The following is a 25949-nucleotide window of genomic DNA, read 5'->3' on the forward strand; positions in this document are numbered from 1 at the left end:
GTGGTGGGGAGTGCAGAATTAGAGCACCTTCACTGCAGCACCAAGGACAACTTTATGAAAGTAACAATTTGGGTAGTACAGGAGAGTGTTTTTGATAAATACTGTTACAAGAGGAGCCGAAGCCTAATGGTTGTTTTTCTCTTCCGGTTAAAAATTATTGGGTTCTGCCTCCCTGCCTCCTCTACATACGTAACTGTGAATGCATGGATGCTTTATTTTGTGGCCAGAAGGTTCTTTACTCTTGCCTCTTGAAAATTATGAAATATGCAATATTATCCCAGATTACTATATAGCAGAAAAGTGTCACACTATGTAAAACAGTTGGTTCCCCTTTAAGAAGTTCTAAGATGAAAATGCAGCTTTGCAAAATAGATCTCAGTGTCATGTATCACCCCAAAAACTCAAATTATATTTGCATTAAAATTTTCTCAAAGCAAAATGTTTTATACTTTTAACTAGAAAGGATGATCTTGGTTCTGGAGCAGAATTCCAGCTCTCCTGGATAGGGCAAAGTGGCTTGAGATAGGCCTCAAGGAGTTAATGCTTATTGGGCATTATTCCTAGGGCAGCTTCTCCCCGGAGAGGGGAGGGGACAGGACGCGCAGTGTTCGGGTTGAGAACCGGTGCTAGCCTAGCCGCATTGTTTACTCTTCACCTACCCAGAACGCTGGTGTGGCAGAGAGAGCACGTATGCCTGGATTTTGGATGCTGAGCACAGAAAGCCCCATTTGGTGACTCACACTATGCACTGAGGCAGCAGGCAGTGTGGTGGGGCCAGCTAGTTAATCTTGTTAACACTCGCCTTACATGTACTGTGTAGGAACGGCTGGAGGCGATGATGCGCCGGTCCCTGGAGCGCACACAGCAGCTGGAGCTGAAAAAGAAGTATTCGTGGGGAGCACCACTGGCCATTGGACCCGGAGGACATGATGGTGAGTGTAGGGTTGCCCCTGTATTTCAGGTCCCGGGTGGGAAATAATGGAGCAGGCAGGGGATCATGGGCACCGCTGGGTGTCTCCAGGATCTGGGGGATGCTTTGTACAGCTTTTCAGAGGCACCACGTTCAGATGTGATGTTTAAAACTGCCAAGATTCCTATGCATGCGTTTGTTACGAAGGGGATCTATGCATTCTTCTTGATAGCAAACAGCAGTTGACACAAAAACTGGGCTTTGAGGGAGAGCAAAAGAAAAGACTTTGAATGCAGAGCCCAGTGAGCTGGGCCCAGCTGGCAAGCCCAGGGCTGGTCTGACTTCAGGGGAGGGAAACAGCAGGAGACTCTGTTACTGTTCCAGATGTGATCAGGAAAAGCAGAGTGGCAGTTACCCTCCAAAAAGGGCTGGACTATTTCCTGCTTCATTTTAAATTTTTGTTGCTTTTTCGACTTTGTTTCAAGGTGACTTATTTCATTACCAGTTCATACTCATCTTTAAATTTTCAAATCTATAATTTAATGTATGGATTGTTACTAGTCTCTGGATGGCTTTTCCTTCTTTTCAGTGTCTCACTACATTTCAGCGATCTTAGCATTCTATTATGCGAGAGGTGTGTACTAGCTCTATCTGAGAGCAAATGCATTTGAGTTTACAGGACAGTTCTTGACTTTGCTGTATTGTGCTTTTAACCTTTGGGCAGTAAATATACTTTTTTCTTTTTTGAAAAGCCAACAATGCATTTCAGTTAGTTTTTCTAATTTCCTAATTAGAAACTAAGAAGCAACAAGAAATTGGGACTTTTTTCTTTTACCTCTCTTTGCTCTGATTTTTTGCTGTGTAGGTGAATCAGAAAATACCCCACCCCCTCCTCTAGGTTTAGCAGCCAGCACCCTCCCTCCGGATGCAGGGACCACTGCCGCAGCTGCCGAGTCCACCAACGGTATATCCGAGCATCACTGTGCCATAGCATTTTGTGATAACTGTTCTGATCACCCTCCTCCATCACCACATCTGTGTCAAGCACTTTTACAACTGATTTCTTAGTCTGGCCTGTTACAATTTTTTTTTTTTCTAGCAACGTGAATGACATACCCATATTTTTTTGTTCCTCTGTCATTATAGAGTGGTGCATGCCTTACATCTTAGTGCCCTGGAGACATTTTATCCTCAACTCACTAATGTCTGCCTTGAAAATCTTGTCAGTGTTGGATTTTTGCACATTCAGATCTTTAACAATCTCTTCATCATCTGTTGTAGACATTAAGTAGTAGGGCATTCTGATTACTTCTGGTTACCAAAACCTGTATTCACCCAGAGTTCTGAATGGAAAACTTGGGCTTAGTGTTAAAGTGATAGATTCCTGGAGAGGTGTTTGAGAGGGAGTGGTAGGGAGTTTATCAGTGCTAACACTGGGAATCTAAATAATTAGATAATTTGGCTTTGTGCTTGATTTTATCTCTCTGTCTAATAGACTGTTTTATATATAGGCCTGGGAAACTCCTCTGGTCTAGATCAAGAACAGAACTAGCCAAACTTTGTTCCCATTTAATAATGACTTTAGAAATTCAATCCATCTTTAACTGGCAAAAAAAAAAAAAGATGTAAAAGGGATGCAGTATTTACCAGCAATGCAGATGGTCATATTAGCAGCAGGAATCAATATCCTTGGTTTCTGACATTCGTTTGACAATTAATAATCCTTACTGGGAGTGCTTCGTAACAGCAATTTTGCTGCACAAGCAGAGTTACCTCTAGCATGGGCACTGGCATTCCCCCTAAGAAAGGTGCAGGAGGGCCAGGCGTGGTGGCTCGTGCCTGTAATCCCAGCACTTTGGGAGGCCGAGGCAGGCAGATCAGTTGAGATCAGGAGTTCACCTGGCCAACATGGTGAAACCCCGCCTCTACTAAAAATACAAAAATTAGTCAAGTGTGGTGGTGATTGCCTGTAGCCCCAGCTACTCAGGAGGCTGAGGCAAGAGAATTGCTTGAACCCGGGAGGCAGAGGTTGCAGTGAGATCGTGCCAGTGCACTCCAGCCTGGGTGATGGAGCAAGACTCCATCTTAAAAAGAAAAGAAAGGTGCAGAGAGACGGAGTAATCACCCACTGGGAATCAGCACCCAGGGCCCGGGCCAGGGTGAAATGAGTATAGTACTTGACTAGAGCACACAGTTTAAGGGAGTGCCAAAAATCTCAGTAATAAAGATAAAATAATATCTTAATGTGATATTTTTAAAATCAAAATTAATGCAAAACAATCCATAATAACACATTTCTAAAGGCCAGTGCCATGCTGAGCATATCAGAGCCTGAAGCAAAAGGGAAAATGTGCACCCCTATATACATGATTTTATGTAATTTCTAATGTTTAATTTTTTCAAAATGTTAAAGTAGTTTAAAATATGGAAAAATTGAAAAGTAAGAGTATTAAAACTCACATTTCAACTTTAAATACTTTATTTCTATGCAAATAAAATTTATTATACTTTTACTTCAGCTTTAGTTAATTAAAAATTTTGGGGCCAGGTGCAGTGGCTTACGCCTGTAATCCCAGCACTTTGGGAGGCTGAGGCCGATCACAAGGTCAAGAGATCAAGACCATCCTGGCCAACATGGTGAAATACCGTCTCTACTAACAATACAAAAATTAGCTGGGCATGGTGGCGAGTGCCTGTAGTCCCAGCTACTCAGGAGGCTGAGGCAGGAGAATCACTTGAACCCGGGAGGCGGAGGTTACAGTGAGCTGAGGTCGTGCCACTGCACTGTAGCCTGGGAGACAGAGTGAGACTCCATCTCAAAAAAAAAAATAAAAGAAAAAAAGAAAAAATTATTTAAGATTGTCATTTGGTCAGCAGAAATTACAGAACATGGCAGTTCTCATAGCAGTTATCATGTGAAAACAAGATGAGCAGAGGAGTAGATTTTGAAAATATTATTGATGACTTTGCTTTTTCTACAACCAAGAGCACACATTTTTCTTTTGGCCTCAGGCTTTAACATAGCTTGACAGGGCACTGTCAGCATCTCTTCGTTTGCTATAATGGTTTAATTTAGAGACCAGTCTGAAATAATGACTGGAACATGAGAACACCAAACTCAAGGTCGCCTGTTAAAATCCTAACCTCAAACAGTTAAAGCATTTGCCCTTTGCGAAAGGGCCATTTTGATCTGTCTCTTACTAAGTAAGAAAAAGGAAAACCAACTGCTAAAGAGGCTGTTCTGCTTTAAATACAACTCCAAGAGGACGAATTTCCTCTCTCTCCAACCTGAGCTATAGATAACCTTCATAAAAGAATCAGTTTCAGCAAGCAGTGACAGTCAGACCATAAGGCGTTTTCCAGTGGTTGGTGATTTGTCTCTGGATCCAAGTTGGTTTTGTTTTTGTGTGATGTGAGCGTGCTCAAAAATTCCTAGACAAAAGAAAATGATTTGTTGGTGGGATTAACATGGCTTTAGTTGAACAGTTGAGTAAGGTTGAACATTTGAAATTGAAGATGACAACACAGTGAAGAAATTGCAGAGATCTTGCTGCAGACTGTAGCAGGCTGCTGTAGCCTGGGCATTTCCAGATTAGGATAATGAGATGCCAGGATGATGAAAGCAGAGCATGCTGTGCCACAGCATTTAGGAGGTGTGTGGATGAGGACAGGAAGGACACTACGGGATATGTGTTTCTCGGTTCTACAGTAGTGTGATGAATACCAATGTCTTTAATGCATTTCTCTGCAGCATGTGACAAACTTTCAACATCAACTATGAATTTGCCAAAGCCGACGGAGCCTCCCATGAGTAAACGCCTGTCTTCATCCACCGTGGCAATATCCTATTCCCCAGACCGAGGCAAGTGAATGTGTAGACTTGGTCTCTCCAGTTTGTTTCTTTTCTGGTGTGAGCATCTTAACTTTGGTCTTTGTGGGAGCCTCCTCTTGAGCCTTCTGCAGATACCATCATTGTCCTAGTCTTGTGGTCTGAATGTGGGAGCCCTAGGGCCTTGTCAATGGGACTTTGGAACGTGGCATGGCTCTTTAGAGCCAGGTCGTTGTCGAATAGAGGCAAGAATTAATGCAGTCTCCCAGTCTGAAAGAGACTGTTCTGTTTTCCACATTGCATGTAGGAGTTAGCCCGCCCAGGAATTAATTAACCAGTGGGCAGATGTGACCATTAAAGTAACTGCCTGGTCAATAATGGAATACAGTTAATTAACCAGAAAGAGCAAAATTGATAAGTTATAGTTACATAGGAGGCTTAGATATGTGAAAAAATGGGGTTCTGCCGTCATCTGTGGTTTATAGGCCTGCCCATTTTGTAGATAAAAAGAGAAGCACAGAACTAATGAGGCCTCTAAAAGAGGAAAAGAATGGGTGGCACTCTGTTTTGAGTTGGGAGATGATGTGTATGGGACGTGTGCCAGTTCCAGAACCTGAGGAGATTTAACACGGTCTGCATTCTCACAAAGGCTCAGATAAGTCACTGAAAGTCTGTTTATACCTTTCAGAGTATATAGGTTAAGGAAATAAGGGAAGCTCTCCATGCACTAAATGTTTATTCTAAAGCAACACTGAAGAAGTATCAGGTGCCAGTGGAGTGTTTAGCACAAGTTATCACCAAGAGCAGAGCAAGAGGCTGGTTGTGACTTGGCAGAGGCTGGTGTGCCTTCCTGGTTGTTTCCACTGACACTGACCTTGTACCTCTATCCCAGAGGCATGTTATATATGTCAGAGACCCTATAAGGTTCATAACGCTACTGATCTGTGATGCAGTTCATGGTAAGCACCAGGAACCTAGAAGTGATGAAGAGCCGAATACAGAGTGAGGGAAAAGTTAATTCATTGCCATATATAATACATTCTAAACTGATATAAATATTTTGATCATTGACTTCTAGATTATGAATACTACTATCTTTCATTAAAGCTGATAATCAGTTGGCTATTTGCATTTTTGTGCCTCTCACTTAATTTTTACCCTTATTGACATGTAAAAAGTATGAAAATATATATTTTTATACTATTACAGGATGACATTTTATTTAAAAATCAGTGTGTTATGAAATGTTTCTTAGCACAGGACCTAAAACAAGTGTTTTATAGGCATAATTTTTTTCTACTTGGAGTAAAGGAATTTTTTTTTTTTTTGAGACAGGCTCTCTGTTGCACAGGCTGGAGTGCAGTGATACAATCTTGGCTCACTGCAAACTCTGGCTCCTGGGCTCAAGTCATCCTCTCACTTCAGCCTCAAGTAGCTGGGACTACAGGTGCACATCACCATGCCCAGCTAATTTTTTTTGTATTTTTTGTAGAGACGAGGTTTCGCCATGTTGCCCGGGCTGGTCTCAAATTCTTGAGTTCAAGTGACCCGACTGCCTTGACCTCCCAAAGTGTTGGGATAACAAGCATGAGCCACCATGCCTGGCCATAAATGATTTCCTGAGTCCATATTACATCTGGGAGGTGGGCTAATTCTCTGAGTGATACAGGTCACTGTACTGCAATAGCATATTGAATGGATTCTGGTACCTCGTGACAATTAATGCACTTTCCCAAACTCTAAAGGACACATTATTTGTTTTATTTTACTATGACAAATTCCAAATCCATCCTTTGTTCAAATATTTTTATTTTCCATGTTCTGCCACCCAAAAGTTAATTTGCACCATGCATTGTGTTGTTTAAACGTTTTATTTTGTTTTGTTTTAATTTTGCTTTTTAAAATTTTCATTTGATTCCATCCCTCAGCTCATCGCATGCACCTTAGTCCAATGGAAGCCATTCTTGTTTCGCGACTGTTGACACCCACACAGTCTTCTTTAGCCAGAAGCAGAGCTTCAGTCATGCTCTCTGGGCAGGCCAGTGATTCAGGTAAAAGAGGCTAAGCTGGTAACACCAGGGAAAATGCCCAAAGAGGTTTTGGTCAGCCTAGGATTTACTCCTGAATTTTTGGATTTTGCTTCCTATTTGCTGGCTTTGTGAAATGTCTTCATTGGTTAATAACGTCTTCTACCAGTGTTTTACTCTTTTATGTTTCTTTTGAGTGTCACAGAGGTGAGTAAATTATTTTATGAGTGAGAGCATGTACTTTAGGGGAAGAGAAACCCACTTGATGAACTCTGCAGGTTAGTAGACTTCAGAGATGATGTGGCAAAATAGCCTGTAGACCAGTCTGGGGAGTCCTATAGCCAACTCTGCCATTCACTAGCTCTCACCATTGGGGGTAAGTGAATTAACTTTTTTAAGCCTCAGTTTTCTCATTTATAAGATGGAGCTATTTAAAATTATTGTGAGGATTAGATGAGAGAGTGCACACAAATGAAATAGCACAATGATTAGCACAGAATAAAAGCTCAACAGAAGTTTAGAGCTTCACTACTGAAAAGGTGATCCATCGACCAGCAACGGCAGCAGCATCTAGGAGCTTGGTTGGAAGGCCCCACCCAACCTGCACACTGAAGTCTGAGAAACACTGGACCAGACCATCAAAGCTCTGCCTTTATCAAAGCAGATCAAGTCATCATGTCAGGATTCGTGGGGACTGGGATTCTCTTTGTTTCCAGATGAGCAGCACTGTGTCCACCTAAGGTCAGGTCTACTCTCTATTCTCAAGATAGTGTACTCAGTGTGATGATACATAAATGACATAAAACTTCTGCCTAGTTGTAGCTGCTTCCAAACAGTTATACTGTTTCTGCAAAGAAGTTGTACAGATAGCTAATAAGTTCATAAGATGCTCAACATCATTAATCATTAGGGAAATGCAAATCAAAACCATAGTGGGTTGCCACTTTACACCCACTAGGATGACTACAATTTTTTAAAAAGGGGAAATAACCACATGTTGGTGGAGGTGTGGAGACACTCTTCCCTCACACACTGCTGGTGGGAATGTGCAGCTGCTGTAGAACATGGTCTGACAGTTCCTCAAAAACTTAAGCATGGAATTGCCTTACGACCCAGCAATTCCACTTCTAGGTATACAGCCAAGGAAATTAAAAACATATGTTTGCACAAAAACTTACTCACAGTAGCCACAAAGTGGAAACAAAATGTGATATACCCATAAAGTAGAATATTATTCAGCTATAAAAAGAAATACAGGCCAGACATGGTGGCTTACGCCTATAATCCCAGCACTTTGGGAGGCTGATGCGGGCGGTTCACTTGAGGTGGGGAGTTCGAGACCAGTATGGCCAACATAGTGAAACCCCGTCTCTACTAAAAATACTAAAAATACAAAAATTAGGTGGGTGTGGTGTTGCATACCTGTAATCCCAGCTACTTGGGAGGCTAAGACAGGAGAATCACTTGAGCCCAGGAAGTGGAGACTGTAGTGAGCCCAGATTGCACCACTGTACTCCAGCTTGGGTGATAGAGTGAGACTCCATCTCAAAAAAAAAAAAAAAAAAAAAAAATAACACACAAACAGATACATACTGCAAGATAGATGAACCTTGAAAATATTATACTAAGTGAAAGAAACCAGTTGCAAAAGGCCACAAATTGTACACTTCTATTTACGTGAAATGTCTGAAATAGGAAAATCTGTGAAGATGGACAATAGATGGTGGTTATCAGAGATTGGAGGAGGGAAGGAAGGGGAGTGACTGCTTAACGGACTAAGAGTTTATTTGGGGAATCTTGAAAATGTTTTAGAAGTAGACTGTGGTTATGGTTCCACAACCTTGTGAATGTACTAAAACCTCCAAATTGTGTGTATATGTGTATGTGTATGTGTATATGTATATGTATATGTATTTAAAGACAGGGTCTTGCTCTTTTACCCTGGATGGAATGCAGTGATGTGATCATAGCTCACTGCAGCCTCGAACTCCAGGCCCTCCTCTCACCACAGCTTCCCAAGTAGCTGGGACTACAGGCACACACCACCATGCCTGGCTAATTTTTTGGATTCTTTATAGGGACAGGGTCTCACTATGTTGCTCAGGCTGGTCTCAAACTCTTGGGCTCAAGCATGACCCATCTGCGTTGGCCTCTCAAAGTGCTAGGATTACAGGTATGAGCCACCATGCCTGTCCTGTACACTTTTTAAAGGGTGAATTTTATGGTATGTGAATTATATATCAAAAAACCCTAGCAAGTAGGAAGTACCCCATTTTGAGAATAAGGAATATGTTGCGGTTCCCTAATAGCAACTCCAGGATCAGTGATTTGCTAGGAAGACTCACAGGATCCCCAGTGAAAGGATGCAAGCAAAGTCAGCAAAGGGGAAAGGCACATGGGACAAAGTCCTGGGAAGACCAGGCACAAGCTTCCAGAGTCCTCTCCAGTGGAGCCACTCAGGATGCCTTTCACCCCAGCAATGAGTTATGACAACATGTGTGAAATGTTGCCAACCAGGGAAGCTTTTTAGAGACTCAGTGCCCCCGGTTTTTACAGGGGGCTGGTCACATGCACCCCTTTCCCAGCACATACCCAAATTCCAGGTTCCCAGAAGGAAAACAGGTATTCAACATACACCATGTTGTTTGTTTATGCCCAGTGAGCCACTCATCAGTTAAAGGCGGGGGTCGTCCCAAAATCTAAGTTCCCAGGTGCCAGTCAAAGGCTAACCTTGTAAGCAGGCTTTTATAGGGACGGCAGTCAGGCCTGCTATGTTAGCTCATTTTTGCACAGTCCACCCACTTGACCCTTGGCCAAGGTGTCTTTACAGAAAATTTTTCAGTGGGGCACCATACAGCAGGGGGTGAGACCATCCTGCAATATTGATCTCAGTTATGTCCTTTAGGGGTTCTGGGACTTAGCAGTTAAAGCAAATCTCATTAATCAGAAAGTCTATCTTTTTTCTTCTCTTTATTTCTTTTCTTTCCTATTTATTTATTTATTTATTTATTTATTTATTTTGGAGACAAGGTCTTGCTCTGTTGCTCTTAGCCACGCTGGAGTGCAGTGGCATGATCATGGCTCAACGCGTCCTCAACCTCCTGGGCTTAAGTGATCATCCCACCTAAGTCTCCTGAGTAGCTGGGACTATAGGTGTGTGCTACCACACCTAGCTAATTTTTTTTTTTCTTTTTCTTTTTTTTTTTTTTTTGTAGAGACAGGGTCTCCCTGTGTTGCCCAGGTTGGTCTCAAACTCTGGGACTCAAGTGATCCTCCCACCTCGGCCTCCCAAAGTGCTGGGATTACAGGCTTAAGCCACTGCACCTGGCCTTAGAAAGGTCTGTTTAGGACAGCCAGGTGACCTCCTCCATCAGTTGCTATATGAATCTTTTTACCTGGCCCGTGGCATCAACTCAGGCCCAGAACAGCTCTGGCCAGTAAGTTGAAACTGATCTGAATGCCTTCCAGGCCTGACGCGGTGTCATGATAATCATGGCACGCACATAGGAACTGTGATCCCCAAGGGCTCATGTGGTTCCCTGGAAACAAAGAGTTGAAGATGTTAGGGCACACTAGCAGGGTATCATTGGTCAGGCAGTCACCAACGTGGCCTCCCACTGTGGTGACTGGTACCTCAGGGTGCTCAGTCCAGTGCAGGTAATTCAGCTCCGTCCCAGGTTTTTTGGGGGCTGCCTGAGGCCATCAGTCCCAAACAGTTCTACCAGTGACCCTACTTCATCTTCTTGGCAAGTGGAGATGGCATCTGGAGGTGTTCTGTGGGACATACAGGAGCTGGTCCCACCCCTGCCGACTCATAGTCATGCTGTCACGTGCCATCTAGGCTCAGCCATGGGTCTGAGTCCAAGGTGCTTTCAGCACAGGGAGTTTTCCTTCAGGAAGGAGAGCGCTTCCAGGAGCAGTTACGAAAAATAGAGCACAAATGTCCTTCCCTATCCCTGTATCACCCCAGGTGTTGGATTATGTTGTTTTTCTCCATGTCCTATTCAATAATCAAAACTTTACATTTTCTTAATCATCCCCTACTCTCACCCAGACCTTTCAAAGAAAGGACAAAAGCATTTGTTAAAACCCATTTTTAATCCAACTTAACCAGAAAGATATGTTGTGTTCAGGTATTAGGCTAAAATCCTAAATTTTCAAAACATTTTAAAGTAGGTTTGTATCACCTCTGAGCCCTTTCATCTTGATCATTTATCCAGTGAGCAGCCTAGAAAGGATCAATCCCTTTCCAGTGACAGCTGCATTTAGCAAATTGCTTTACTGACATGTGTAGTGAGAGAAAGGTAGAGGAAATATAGTCAGGATCTCAGTCTATTACAAACTGCAGCTACTCCAGAAAATTAAACACAAAACATCAACAGCAGTGACACTTTCTCCAGAGGGGATGGAGTTCAATCTGTCAGGGATGGCTGAAAGAGTCACATCGCCTGTGATGTGACTTGGAGCTTTTGTAGGAGTCATGTGTTGGGAACATAATCAGACTCCGCATCAGAAATATAGAGCCAATGAGCGGCTTGACTGTGGATGGTCCCGTCAGAGAACAAGCCCTGTCTTGTGGGCACTTGTATGTGACCCAGTCTAGCAGCATCCAGGATCTTTTTATAGTTTTGGGCCCCATGAAGGGCATTCTATATTTATAGTGGTCCCTAGTCAATTTTTAAAACTTAGAAAGCGTGTCTTTTTCTAGAAATTGCCTGTCTTTTCATAGCTCCCTTTTTCCAGAGGCTCCATTACACAAAAGTCCTAGCAGAAAAATCTACTACAGAGACTTGTTCTGATTCTAATATTTGGAGTTTAAATTCCAACCTACCCACTGCTGGCAAAAAGCAAGGAAGCTGTGTCTCACTCTCACTTGGAGGAGAAAACAAAAACCAAAGGCATCTCTTGGGCTGTGCTTTTTCCTTCACTTTAGCTAGCGTGCTACAGCCAGAAACAGCCAGGGGGATCCATTGAGCCAACTCTCTTGGAGCTGCATTGGTCATCTTTAAATTCCATAGGTCACTTTTACCTCTAGCAACAGCTCAGCTGCTGTTTTATACCATGGATAACTTCATAGCCACCGAGGCATCACAAGTTTGTTCTCCTCCCTTTTGTCCTTTTCCCAAAATGTGATTTTACCATGTTTCAGCGAATTAGGGTCATTCCAGCAATTCCCATTTCTGACACTAGTTGTGCCAGAGTTCCCCAAGACCACCCCAGGTTTGATGATTGACTAGGAGAACTTGGAAGAATCAACATAGTTGCATTCATGACTGACTTATTTTTTCTTTCTTAGTTTTTTTGTTTTTTTGTTTTTTTGTTTTTTTGTTTTTTTTTTTTGAGATGGGGTCTTTCTCTGTCACCTAGGTTGGAGTGTAGTAGTGTGATCTTGACTCACTGCAGCCTCAACTTTCCAGGCTTAAGCGATCCTCCTGCCTCAGCCTGCAGAGTAGCTGGGACTACAGGAGTGTGCCCCCATGCCAAGCTAATTTTTGTATTTTTTGTAGAGCTGGGGTTTCACCATGTTGCCCAGGCTAGTCTCAATCTCCTGAGCTCAGGTGAGCCACCATGCCCAACCCATGGCTGCGATTTATTATAGTAGGAGGAAACATGAAAAAACTAGCAAATGGAGGAGGTGCATGGGATTAAGTCCAGAGGTAACCAGGTGCGGATTTCCAAGAGTCTTCTCCCAGTGGAGTCACACAGGATGAGCTTAATTCCTCCACCAACACATTGTGACAACATGTATGAAATGTTGCCAGGCTGGGAAGTTGGCTAGAAACTCATTGCCTAGGGTTTTTACTGGGGGCTACATATGTAGGTATCCCCTCCCAGGCACATACCCAGATTCCAGACTCCCACAAGAAAAGCAGATGCTTAGCATAAACCATACTGTTTGTATAAACAGTTTAGACACCCACCAGTTAATGGTGGGAACCCTTCCTGAAATCTAAGTTCCCAGATGCCACCCAAGGGCTACCCATGTAAGCAGGCCTTTCCAAGCACAGCAGTCAGATCTGCTATATTAACCCTTTTGTGCACAAGGAAATCAATGTTTAGAGAGGTTAAATAACCTGCCCAAGGTGATCCAGCTATTAGGTGGCAGTGCTAGGTCTCTGTGGCTCCAAAGTATAGACTTTTAACCCCTGAAATAAACTTGAATAAACTTGACTCCTGAGTATGGGAGCCTTTTTAGGGTAAGATCCATCCTGTGTACAACAGAAAAGTATGATATTGATTGCCCAGGTTGTATTTTAACAGAAATGTGTTCTTCCCACCTCTGCTCTACTTTTTCCATCTGTACTCTCTGTCCTTCTGGCTGTTATACTGTAACTTTCTAGTATTCCCTGTCTGTCCTCGTTTAGCTCCTCTTGGCCCTCTTAACCCTTCTTACAAGTCTTCACCCACTCGAAATATTGAGAAGAAGAAAGCTACATCTACATCTATATGTGGCGCAGGAGATGTTGGGAAAGAAGCCCTTGCAGGAGGAGAGGCCTCTCTGGTAGGTTTAAAATCACCCACCCACTCACTCCTACAAACCGTGTTCTGTCTGATGGTGTTATTACTTCTGTGCTTGACCTGGGCTCTCTGTTTCCATCAATCTCCTGGGACTGCTCAAAGCAGGAAAGGGTAGATTTAGTTCAAAATTTTAACCAACCTTTGAAAATCACTTAAGTTTTTGCATCCTCTTAAGTCTTAGTACCTTGGAGCAAATTCTTAATGATGTCCTTGTCACAGCCTGCCCTCCAGAGGACAGGAGTCAGAAGGAATGTTCTAAATATCCTCTGTCTTCCTCTTTACGGATATCTGATTCTGGGTCAGTCTTGCCTGTGCACCTAACTAGAACTGAGGATCTACATCAACTTTTACCTACCAAAGTAATCATTAAATATTCTTTTGAGATGAGGTCTTTTTATGTTGCCCAGGCTGACCTTGAATTCCTAGGCTCAAGTAATCCTCCTGCCTCAACCTCCTGAGTAGCTGGGACTACAGGCACGTGTTACTATGCCAAGCTTAAACATTTTTGATGGCATACTGGTACTATCAGTAAATTAAATGTTGAGCAGGCACCCCCAATTGTGTCTGTTTATTTAGAAATTACACAATGCCATACTACTTTTGTTAGTTATCAATTGCTACTTAACAAATCACCTCAAACCTTGGCAGCTTAAAATAACAAATATACTCATGGGTTCTTTGGGTCAGAAATTCAGAGTGACTTAGTGGTTCTGGGTACAAGGTCTTTCATGAGGTGTGGTCAAGATGTTGGCCAGGGCTGCATCATCTGAAAGCACAGCTGGGCCTCGTCTGAGATGGCTCATTCATGGCTGTTGGCAGGAGGCCTCAGTTCCTCACTGCATGGGCCTGTCCATAAAGCTGCTTGAGTATCCAAATGATGCCACAGCTGGCTTCCCTCCAGGCAAGCTATCGGGAAGCTGCAGTGTCCTTTAAGTCACTAAGATCAACCCACGCTCAAGGGGAGAGGAATTAAGCCTCACCTGTTGAAGGGAGGAATATCAAATAATGTCAGGACTTATTTTAAAACTACTACATTTTATAATGCCATATTTTCTTTTCAAATCTGTTGTGGCTCTTAGAAGTGCATGTTTTAGACTCTTGGATTTTACTATACAGTGGATTAGTGTTGAAAGGGATTGATGGATGTGAGTGTGGGGGCCAAATGAGGACTTGCTACAGAAAAGTGTGACAGGGAGAGAAGGGAGCTAACCTTTGTGGATCACTTTCTGCAGGCTAGGCACTGATGTCTGTTCCCTTTTGCCAGGGGAGGTAATGGGAAGACCTACAGGACTAGATGGGGTTGCAGACCCCATTATACCATGTATACCATCAGGGGCCACAGTTCACTGTGTTGGATGTTATAACCACATTTTCACCCACTTGTAATTTTTTGTAGTGATTTTACATCTTTGTACTCTTTTTCAGTTCCTATATGTCTAGGACCATTATATGGTTGTGTTGTTAACTCTTTGAAAGATAACAAGGAGAAGGAAATATTTGCATTTTGAGGCTGACTTTTTTTTAACTGGATAATGTAAATGTGATGACCTCATCCTGCCTCCCTGCAAAGATGCCTGTCATGTGAAGCATTATAGCTTCATATCAATCCCTCTGAAAGAAAGCTGTACATTGTTCCATCTGGAGTATTAGTCTCATAAACTGTGGAAGTAGTGCCAGTCACGGACTGTAGCTATCCTGTGTCCCCTACAGGTGGAGAAGGTGAAGCGGGGGCAGCGAACAGCAACTTCTCTTCCCATTGTGAACTTTGGGTCCCCTCTGAGAAGATGCGAGTTTTCTGGAGGCATTCCTAAGAGACCATCTTCTCCTGTGATATCCAAGTAAGCATGTCTCCCCTTTGCCAGACAGTCTGACTGTCATGAGTCCGTTTGCTAGGGCTTTGTGCCATCCAGTGTTACAGCTCCTGCTCCCCCGTGAGGCATGGCCAGCTAGAAGAGGTAAGTGAGAGACATGTTGGCCTTGGAGTTACCTGGCTTGACTCTCTGTGTATCTTCTGAGTGAAAGATCCTTTGCTAAGGGACCCCAGTGCATAACAGGGCTTTTATTTACCAAGATGATGCATTCAGCATTTTCTCTTTAGGTCCATGAATTCCATTTTCTGGTATTCTTCTTTTTCCAGTTGCATTTGGATTTCAGTGATTGCATTGGACTTGGGCTCCTCCTCACATTCTCCCCCACCTTGTTGTCTCTCTCTTTAATAGACAATAATAACTTGTCAGCCATGATCAGCAGTATTTTAATGAAGCAAATATATATGTGTGTGTTTTTAAGAAATGGGGTCTGACCAGGCGCGGTGGCTCACGCCTGTAATCCCAGCACTTTGGAAGGCCAAGGCAGGCGGATCATGAGGTCAGGAGATCAAGACCATCCTGGCTAACACGGTGAAACCCTGTCTCTACTAAAAATACAAAAAATTAGCCGGGTGTGGTGGCGGGCGCCTGTAGTCCCAGCTACTCAGGAGGCTGAGGCAGGAGAATGGCATGAACCGGGGAGGCAGAGCTTGCAGTGAGCCGACATCACGCCACTGCACTCCAGCCTGGGTGACAGAGCGAGACTCCATCTCAAAAAAAAAAAAAAAAGAAAAAAGAAATGGGGTCTTGTTGTGTTGCCCAGGCCTGGAGTGCACTGACTGTTCACAGGCATAATCACACCACGCTATAGCCTCCAACTCCTGGGCTCAGGTGATCCCCCCGCCTCAGTCCCCCAAGTAGCTGGGACCTCTGTACCCATGCACCATATGCCACCATGCCTAATTTTTGTTAGGAACTAGGTAAACTCACCAATGAAACCATGTGACTGAAAAATTTATGATAACTATGTGACCACCAATGTCTTAAGTCATTAAAATATTTTACTGGCAGTAACTGACAAGACTCAGTAAATAACTCAGTCCAGTAGGACAGCGGAAACCATCTTTAGTAGGACAGAGAAAGAAAGAGAAATATGATTTAATTTGGGAAAATAGGAAAGTTTTTATATAGAGGGAATCATATAAACCTTATTCAGTGTATCAGTTTAGTTCAGAGAATGTTGGATAAAACACAAATTTAATGAACACTTGCAAATTTGTCAAAAATATTTAAAGATGACATCAGCTCTTAAATTTCCAACGTGTTGCTTTCTAACAGAGACTTTTTCACTACTATTAATATTTTTTTTAGAGATCACTATGGTTTTGATACACTACTAATGCCTGCCATTGATGTGTTTGTCCTCCATAAGGAAAATCTTTCCATAGCACATCACTGAATTAAAAGCCCACTTTTCTTTATTTATTTTTAGTTCATGCAACCTCTCTGTGCTAGTATTGTCCATCTTTGGTTATGGTATTGTTATCTTACCACCTCTTTAAATTTATTGTGTGGGCTCTACAATCCATTTCCCTCTGTCTTATTTCTGAGCCTTTTTCAGCTTCCACCCATGCATCATTACTCTGGTGTTAATTTTGGACATTTACATTAACAGAAAAGCCTAGTTTACACTGAGACTTTTACAGGTTCCACCCTCTCTCTTGCTGGAATTTGGACTCATGGTCCCTGCAGGGATACTAGCTTGCAAGTTTCGTCATCGTTATTATAAATGGTAGTATCTTCTATAGAAATGAGAATTATAGGTATACCTAATTTTGTCGTACTTTGCACTTCGCAAATACTGTTTTTGTTGTTGTTGTTGTTGTTGTTTGTTGTTTTACAAATTGAAGGTTTGTGGCAACCCTGCATTGAGCATGTCTATCGATGCCATTTTTCCAATAGTGTGTGCTCACTTCTTGTCTCTGTGTCACATTCTGGTAATTCTCAAAATACCCAAACTTTGTTATTATATCCATCATGGTGGTCTGTGATCAATGATCTTTGATGTTACTGTTGTAATTGTTTTGGGGTGCCATGAATTGCACCCATGTAAGATGGCAAACTTAATGTGTGTGTTCTGACAGCTCCACTGACAGGCCATTCCCCCATCTCCCTCTCCTCGGATCTCTCTACACCCTGAGACACAGTAATATTGAAATGAGGCCAATTAATAACCCAACAATGGCCTCTTAGTGTCCAAGTGAAAGGAAGAGCCACAGATCTCTCACTTTAAATCAAAAGCTAGAAATGATTGAGCTTAGTGAGGAAGGCACATCAAAAGCTGACATGGACTGAAGGCTAGGCCTCTAGCACCAGTTAGCCAAGTTGTGAATGCAAAGGAAAAGTTATTGAAGGAAATTAAAAGTGCTACTCCAGTGAACACACAAACCATAAGAAAGGGAAACAGCCTGTATTAGTCAGGGTTCTCCAGAGGGACAGAACTAATAGGATAGATGTATACATAAAGGGGAGTTTATTAAGGAATATTGACTCACACAATCACAAGGTAAAGTCCCACAATAGGCCATCTGCAAGCTGAGGAGCAAGGAAGCCAGTCCGAGTCCCAAAACCTCAAAAGTAGGGAAGCTGACAGTGCAACCTTAATTCTGTGGTCGAAGGTCCAAGAGTCCAAAAGATGAAGAACTTGGAGTTCGATGTTTGAGGGCAGGAAGCATCCAGCATGGGAGAAGTAGGCCAGAAGACTAAGCCAGTCTAATTGTCCTTCCATGCTCTTCCACCTGCTTTTTTTTGTTTTTTGAGATGGAGTGTTGCTCTGTTGCCAGGCCGGAGTGGAGTGGCGCGATCTCAGCTCACTGCAACCTCCGCCTCTGCCTCCCAGGTTCAAGCAATTCCCCTGCCTCAGCCTCCCAAGTAGCTGAGATTACAGGCATGCACCACCATGCCCAGCTGATTTTTTTATATTTTAGTAGAAACGGGGTTTCACCATATTGGCCAGGATGGTCTCCATCTCCTGACCTTGTGATCCACCCACCTCGGCCTCCCAAAGTGCTGGGATTACAGGTGTGAGCCACCTCCACCTGCTTTTATCCTAACCATGCTGACAGCTGATTAGATGGTGCCCACCCACATTGAGGGTAGGTCTGCTTCTTCCAGTCCACTGACTCAAATGTTAATCTCCTTGGCAACACCCTCACAGACACACCCAGGAACAATACTTTGCATCCTTCAATCCAATCTGGTTGAAACTCAATATTAACCATCACAAGTCCACCTCTTGTCAACTTGAACCCATACACATCTCCTGAGATCATACATAATCTTCAAATAAAGACAAATAATAAGGTCATAATTACACCTATCCTTCCTACAACTGGAAGCACACCAATCCCCAACCCAAATGCTATTACATAAAGTTAACACTTAAATGCTAATATGATGTCAATAAATCTTATGTCACATGATAAAGGAAAAAGAAAGGAAATGAAGGTAGTTTCTTCATCCACTATGACGGTGGATAAGGCATTCCATGGGTCCACAGATGGTAGTCTTGGCAGAAGCATTGCATGCAGGATAGACAAACCTATATCCAGAGTAAGTGTCTACATGCACAAACATGTTCTTAACAAAATAAGAAAGAAATACTCATGCAATTACAGTCCTCGTTTCTGCAACTGGTCCTGTGATCGTAGCTGGTATTGATGACTCCCTTCTTCTACTATCCATTCTGTATTCTCTTTGCCTTCAGCAAGCACCTCAGCAGGTCGTTGTCTTTTACCTGGTGGAGTGACCCAAAGTTTCATTAGTGAAGGGTCTGGGCCATTTGTAGTCCTGCCTAGATTGGGCTGTTGTAGTGTTCCATTGACCTTAATCACAGGGCATGGTAATACTAAGAGATGCCCTAAGGGATCTCCTGTATTCCACCATATTCTTCCTTACCTCCATTGTGGAGTAGTAGACTGATTTCATCTTGATAGTCTGGGTCAATCACCCCAGTCAACACTAACTGTCTTCTTAGCCTGTTGACTTAGAGGTAGGAGGAGCCTAAAGTGTCCAGGTGGCAATCTTTGTTGTGTGGTGGCAACATTCCTCCTGCTGAAACTAAGACCTCTAGGCCAGCAGAACATAATGTTGCGGGAACAGGAAGCAAAAATTTTGCTAATGGATCGCTAGGGGTGATGGTGAGTGGTGTCACTTCCATTTTCACCCGTTGATTCCTGGACCCATGAATCCTGGCTATGGGAGAAACAGTACCATATATAGGACGTTGATTCAGAACATACACAGCCTTCTGAAGAACTTTGCCCCAGCCCTGCGAACTATTGTCACCTAGTTGGCATTGTAATTGTGACTTCAAAAGGCCATTCCACTGTTCTATCAATCCAGCTGCTTCAGGATAATGGGAAATATGTTAAGACCAGTGAATTCCATGAGCATGAGCCCACTGCTGTACTTCTGTAGCCGTCAAGTGAGTGCCCTGTTCAGAGGCAATGCTATGTGGAATACCATGATGGTGGATAAGGCATTCCATGGGTCCACAGATGGTAGTCTTGGCAGAAGCATTGTGTGCAGGATAGACAAACCTATATCCAGAGTAAGTATCTATTCCAGTGAGTGCAAACTGCTGCCCTTTCCATGATGGAAGAGGTCCAGTATAATCAACCTGCCACCAAGTAGTTGACTGATCACCTTGAGGAATGGTGCATATCGATGGCTCAGAATTGGTCTCTGCTGCTGGCAAATTGGGCACTCAGCAGTGGCCGTAGCTAGGTCAGCCTTGGTGAGCGGAAGTCTGTGTTGCTGAGCCCGTGTGTAACCTCCATCCCTGCCACCATGGCCACTTTGTTCATGGACCCACTGTGCAATGACAGGGGAAAGAGGCTGAGTGGTGTCCATAGAACGAGTCATCCTATCCACTTGATTATTAAAATCCTCCTTTACTGAGGTCACCCACTGGTGAGCATTCACATGGGATACAAATATCCTCAGTTTTTGACCCCTCAGAAAGGTCCATCTGCATACCTCTTCACCAGATTTCTTTATCACCAATTTTCCAATCATACTTCTTCCAAGTCCCTAACCATCCAGCCAAACCATTGGCTACAGCCCATGAATCAGTATATAATCACATATCTGGCCATTTCTCCTTCCAAGTAAAGTGCATAACAAGGTGCAGTGCTCGGAGTTGTGCCCACTGGGAAGATTTCCCTTCGCCACTGTCCTTCAGGAATGTCCCAGAAAGGGGCCGTAGTGCCGTAGCTGTCCACTTTCAGGTGGTGCCTGCATATCATCCACAGCCATCTGTAAATCAGGCCCTAGTCTTCTCTTCTTCTGTCAACTGATCATAGGGAACCCCCCCACCCCTGCCATGAGGCCACTGGTGCAGGCTGGGGGAGAGAAGGCAGGGTGGCAGGGCATTTGAGCCACTTTCTCATGTAATTTACTTGTGCCGTCAGGACCTGCTTGAGCCCGATCGTGTATATACCACTTCCATTTGATGATGGAATACTGCTGTGCACACTCCGCTTTATGGCTAGATAGGTCAGAAAGCACCCAGTTCATGATAGGCAGTTCAGATGGCAAGGACTGGCTTCCTTGCTCCTCAGCTTACAGATGACCCATTGTGGGACTTCACCTTGTAATTGCGAGTCAGCACTCCTTAATAAGCTCCCCTTTATATATACATCTATCCTATTACTTCTGTCCCTCTAGAACTATTTTGGTACCAGGAGTAGTTCTAGAGGAACAGAATATTAAGGATGGAGTTCTTTCGTTGGTTTTGGGGTTTCTGGAGTTGGCTTCTCAGAAGCAAGATCACAACTGACTTTGTGCTGTTTCTTTGAAGTTGAAAATCCTTTTTTTTTTTTTTTTGAGATGGAGTCTCGCACTGTCCCCTGGGCTAGAGTGCAGTGGTGCAATCTCAGCTCACTGCAACCTCCACCTCCCAGGTTCAAGTGATTCTCCTGCCTCAGCCTCCCGAGTAGCTGGGATTACAGGCATGCGCCACCATGCCTGGCTAATTTTTGTATTTTTCGTAGAGATGGGGTTTCACCATGTTGGCCAGGCTGGTCTCGAATTCCTGACCTCGTGATCCACCTGCCCTTGGCCTCCCAAAGTGCTGGGATTACAGGCATGAGCCACTGCGCCTGGCCAAAAATCTTTTTTTAAAAAACTTTTATTTTAGTTTCAGGGGCACGTGTGCAGGTTTGTTCTATAGATGAATTGCATGTCATAGGCCAGGCATGGTGGCTAACACCTATAATCCCAGCACTTTGGGAGGCCAAAGCGGGTGGATCACAAGGTCAGGTGTTCGAGACCAGCCTGACCAACATAGTGAAACCCCATGTCTATGAAAAATAACAAAACATTAGCCAGGCGTGGTGGCCCGCGCCTGTACTCCCAGCTACTCGGGAGGCTGAGACAGGAGAATCGCTTGAACCCAGGAGGTGGAGGTTGCAGTGAGCTGAGATCGCGCCACTGCACTCCAGCCCGGACAATAGTGCAAGACTCTGTCTCAAAAAATAAAAAATAAAGTAAATTGCATGTCACAGGGTTTTGGTGTACATATTATTTTGCCACCCAGGTAATAAGCATAGTACCCAATGGGTAGTTTTTTTATTCTCACCCTCCTCCCATACTCCACCCTCAAGTAGGCCCCAATATCTGTTGTTCCCTTCTTCACGTGCAAGTGTACTCATTGTTTAGCTCCCATTAATAAGTGAGAATATACAATGTCTGGTTTTCTGTTTCTGCATTTGTTCACTTAGAATAATGTGAAGTCGAAAATGTTGAAAAAGATTGTGTTTCTAGAACTATTTTATACACACACACACACACACACACACACGCATATATATATATATATATATATTTTTTTTTTGAGACGGAGTCTCACTCTGTTGCCCAGGCTGGAGTGCAATGGCATGATCTCGGCTCACTGCAACCTCTGCCTCCCGGGTTCAAGCGATTCTCCTGCCTCAGCCTCCTGAGTAGCTGGGACTACAGGTGTGTGCCACCACACCCACCTAATTTTTTGTGTGTGTGTTTTTTTTTTTTTAGTAGAGATGGGTTTTCACCATGTTAGCCAGGATGATATCGATCTCCTGACCTTGTGATCCCCCTGCCTCAGCCTCCCAAAGTGCTGAGATTACAGGTGTGAGCCACCACGCCTGGCCAACTATTTTAAAGGACACATCATCTGAGTTTTGTAAAAGCTGTCCCTGATCAAAGAGACTTGGTTAAAATTCCAGACTTTTTTATGCAGTTTAATTTTGAGAAAAAAATTTAATTTCCACTCTGTCTAGAACACTAGTAGGCACATAGTAGGTACATTAAATATTTGTGGAATGAATGAATGCAAGTCACTATGCCCAGTGTCTCAGAGAATCTCCAAATGAGTGAGAAGAGTCCCTATTTCAAGGAACCTCCAGCAAGGTGGGGGGAGCCTTGTACACAGTTGAGCACAGTACAGACCCTAATCCAAAGAGCTACCCATCTGCTCAGGACTCCGCTCAGTCATCGTCCTCTCCGGAGCCAGCCAAAGCTGCATTCACCCTCTTCTCTGTGTTGACAGAGCATCGTGTGCAATGCTGTCTCACTCACTCACTTAACATCCAGCCCTCTTCTAAGGGCTGAGGATGCAAAAGTCCCTGCCCTCCTGGAACTTATGTGACGGTGAACAGCATGGATAAGATCAGGTGGCGATAAGCACTGTGAAAAAAAATTAAACTGGTTCAGATGACAGAGTGGTGGAAGGGAGTAGCTGGATAAGGTGGTCAGGAAAGGATTCTCTGAGAAGGTGACATTATGGCAGAGCCGTGCATGAAACTAGGGCATAGGCGGGGTTGGTCTATGCCTCATTGCTTGGTGTTAATGTTTTATACTTAGCAATCTCCTGCTAGACTGCTATGAGGTTGGAAACTGTCTTGATTTATTGTTGCACAGTGGGTACTCAGTATGTGTGTGTGTTAGTCTGTTTGGCTGCTAAACTGAGTGGCTTATAAACAACAGAAATGTATTCCTCACAGTTCTGGAGGCTGGAAGGTCCATGATCAAGGTATGGCCAGATTCAGTGTCTCGTGCGGGCCCATTTCTTGATTCATGAACAACCGTCTTCTCAATGTGTCCTCACATAATGGAAGGGGGGAGCAAGGGAGCTCTCTGGGGTCTCTTTTATAAGGACACTAATGCCATTCAGGAGGGTTCCACCTTCATGACCTAATCACCTCCCAAAGGCCCCACCTCCTAATGCCACCACCATGGGGTTAGGGTTTCAACTTACATATTTTGAGGAGACACAAACATTCAGACATAGCAGTGGTATGGGATGCAAGTAAGAAGGGAAGGAGAAGCTGGAGGGCCAGGGTAGGGTTGCCTGGCAGATAGGGAAACTGCTGAGACCAGACCTGCTCGAGGACTTTGTCTTTTGCTCACTTCTGAGCTCAAACGACCCGCCTGCCTCTGCCTCCCAAAGTGCTGGGGTTACAGGCGCGAGCCACTGCGCATGGCCAGTTGTATCATTCTTTTTATTTTTTATTTTTATTTTTAGAGACAGGGTCTCACTCTGTCGCCCAGGCTGGAGTGCAGTGGCACAGTCTCTGCTCACAGCAACCTTTGCCTCGCAGGTTCAAGCAATTTTCCTGCCTCAGCCTCCCAAGTAGCCGGGATTATAGGCATGCACCACCACGTCTGGCTAATTTTTGTATATTTAGTAGAGACGGGGTTTCACTATATTGGCCAGGCTGGTTTTGAACTCCTGACCTCAAGTGATCCACCTGCCTTGACCTTCCAAAGTGCTGTGATTACAGGCGTGAGCCACCGTGCCCGGCCATTTATATCATTCTTTATACTTTACATGTTTTGTAAATATTCTCTTGCATACTCAATGTTGGACAAACATAATAAAAAAGACTTACTTGCTTTTTAGAATGGTGCCACACACAAAACAAACCCCCACCAAAACTGGTATTTTTGACATTCCTTCTGTGCAGACCAAGTGTGTGATTTTTAAAACACACTGGAAATGATGTGGCTTTGAAAAGGGGCTCAATTAGCCCTTTGAACTCCCCCATCCAGAATCCCAGGCAGGTCGTGTGATTAATGATCTCTTTTCCTGTGACCTCCTAAGCTCTGACAGTGCATTATTCTCCTGCCTGATCTCAGATAAATTAAGCCACTGTTGGGTGGCTGTGCATGTTAATAGCATTGCTCTTTTAAACGTTCAAGTTTATTTTTATTGTTTTCATCATTGGGTACTTGCATGGGTTTTAGGAAACTAGATTCAACAACACTCTGAAAGACATAGATGGAGCATAGCTTTGTTCCCGTAACCTCAAGAAAAGAAATCCAGTGTGGCCAAGTGGATTTGTCCAGCCTGTCTCTGCCTCTGAGTGTTGATGCTGCCTGTACTTCCAGGTCTTCAGCGTGAAATATTCTCTAATGGTTTTATATTCTTAGAAATATATTCTAAGTCAGTTTGGTCATTATGATAGGTAATATTTCAGCCATCTATTGCTGCTGTTACAAAGCCCCCAGAATTGAGTTGCTTAAACAGTAATTTGTTATTCATTTTCACAGTTCTGTGACCTGGGCTTACTGGGAGGTTCTCTCTTTGAATCTTTTGTGCAGTTGCTCTGTGGGTTGACTTGGGTTACCCAGGGTCTTCCATGCCATTGCAGTCCAGTGTTGACTGGAGCTGCAGTTACCTAGAGCTCAGCTGAGCTGAAGGTTCAAGATGGACCATTTTCCCGCTTGTCAGTTGATGATGGCTATTGGCTGGGAGCTCAGCTGAGGCTGTCAAACCAGAGTGCCTACTATGGCTTCTCTGTATGGCTTAGGCTTCTCACAGTGACTGGGTTCCAACAAGAAATGGCCCCAAGATTGAGCATCTTTTGGGGCAGGAAGCAGAAGCTGTCGGGCCAGTGAAGGACTATGCCCTGAATTGGCACAGTCTTACTTGTCTGCTGTATTTGATAGGTCAAAGCAGTCGGGCCAACCTAGATTCAATGGGATGAAGAGATAAACTCAAAAGATAAGATCATGTGAGATGGGAGATATTATTGTGGCCATCTTTGGAAAATTCAGTGTGCCAAAGATAATTACTTCCAGAGGTAGATCATAGCTGAGATCAGTTTTGTTTCAGGGACCTGGTTTAATTTCACTTTATCATGTATTGAAAACAAAACATATTCCATATGAGGGAAAACATTAGATAAAGGTGTCTGGATGGCCCAAAATAAGTACCTCCCACTTTACTCCAAATCACAGACCCATGGAAGGCTCCCTCCCAGACCCAGGCTATCCATTTGGTGGCTGAGGACATTTAATGGATCCTGGCTGGGTGCCCTTCCCATAAGCTGCTCTGGGAGATGTGTGGCTTGGTTATCCTCTCCCACAGGTAAGCATCTACAGCAGGCTAGGCTCCCACAAGGGTGATTTAACTGCTGTTTTTGCCAGCACATCATTCTCCAGTAGGCTTTTACATTCTTATCTGAAATTCTTCCTGAAGAGGGTAATTGAAAATGTCAAGTGATATCCCCTCCTTGCAACCATACCTGTATACTCACTCAGTCCTGTATTTTTTAGTCTTGTCAGAGGATCATTTGAGTTTAGACCAATTTTTTCAACTTTTAAATTTCGAAATGATTTCAACCTTGCCAGAGAATCACAAGACTAGAACAAAGAACTTTCTTCCACACCTTTTATCCTGTATTAATGTGTAGCCACATTTCTGTCATCCTTCCCATCCCCTATCACCCTCACTCAGTCTTGCAGTCTCTCACATTCATCCTCCATAGATGGCACACACAGGCACACATACACAGATTTCTCCCAGAACC

The 25949-nt window shown here is 43.7% G+C and overlaps 1 protein-coding gene across 7 annotated transcripts in view; it reads left to right on the forward strand.

Annotated features, from left to right (window-relative positions):
- Positions 1 to 25949, forward strand: part of MAP7D2 (MAP7 domain containing 2) — a 110991-nt gene that overhangs the window by 59740 nt on the left and 25302 nt on the right. For 2 of the 7 annotated variants that reach the window (XM_007991247.3, XM_007991250.3), the window contains 6 exons: positions 821 to 932; positions 1776 to 1874; positions 4662 to 4772; positions 6668 to 6790; positions 13108 to 13268; positions 14996 to 15123. In XM_007991247.3, the coding sequence (XP_007989438.1) occupies positions 821 to 932; positions 1776 to 1874; positions 4662 to 4772; positions 6668 to 6790; positions 13108 to 13268; positions 14996 to 15123 (734 nt within the window). The remainder of the gene's footprint in view (positions 1 to 820; positions 933 to 1775; positions 1875 to 4661; positions 4773 to 6667; positions 6791 to 13107; positions 13269 to 14995; positions 15124 to 25949) is intronic. The other 5 variants (XM_037986393.2, XM_007991254.3, XM_007991252.3 and 2 more) reach the window with 5 other exon arrangements.

This window comes from Chlorocebus sabaeus, chromosome X, assembly GCF_047675955.1.
Source record: "Chlorocebus sabaeus isolate Y175 chromosome X, mChlSab1.0.hap1, whole genome shotgun sequence".
In the NCBI taxonomy this organism is placed as follows: Eukaryota; Metazoa; Chordata; class Mammalia; order Primates; family Cercopithecidae; genus Chlorocebus; species Chlorocebus sabaeus.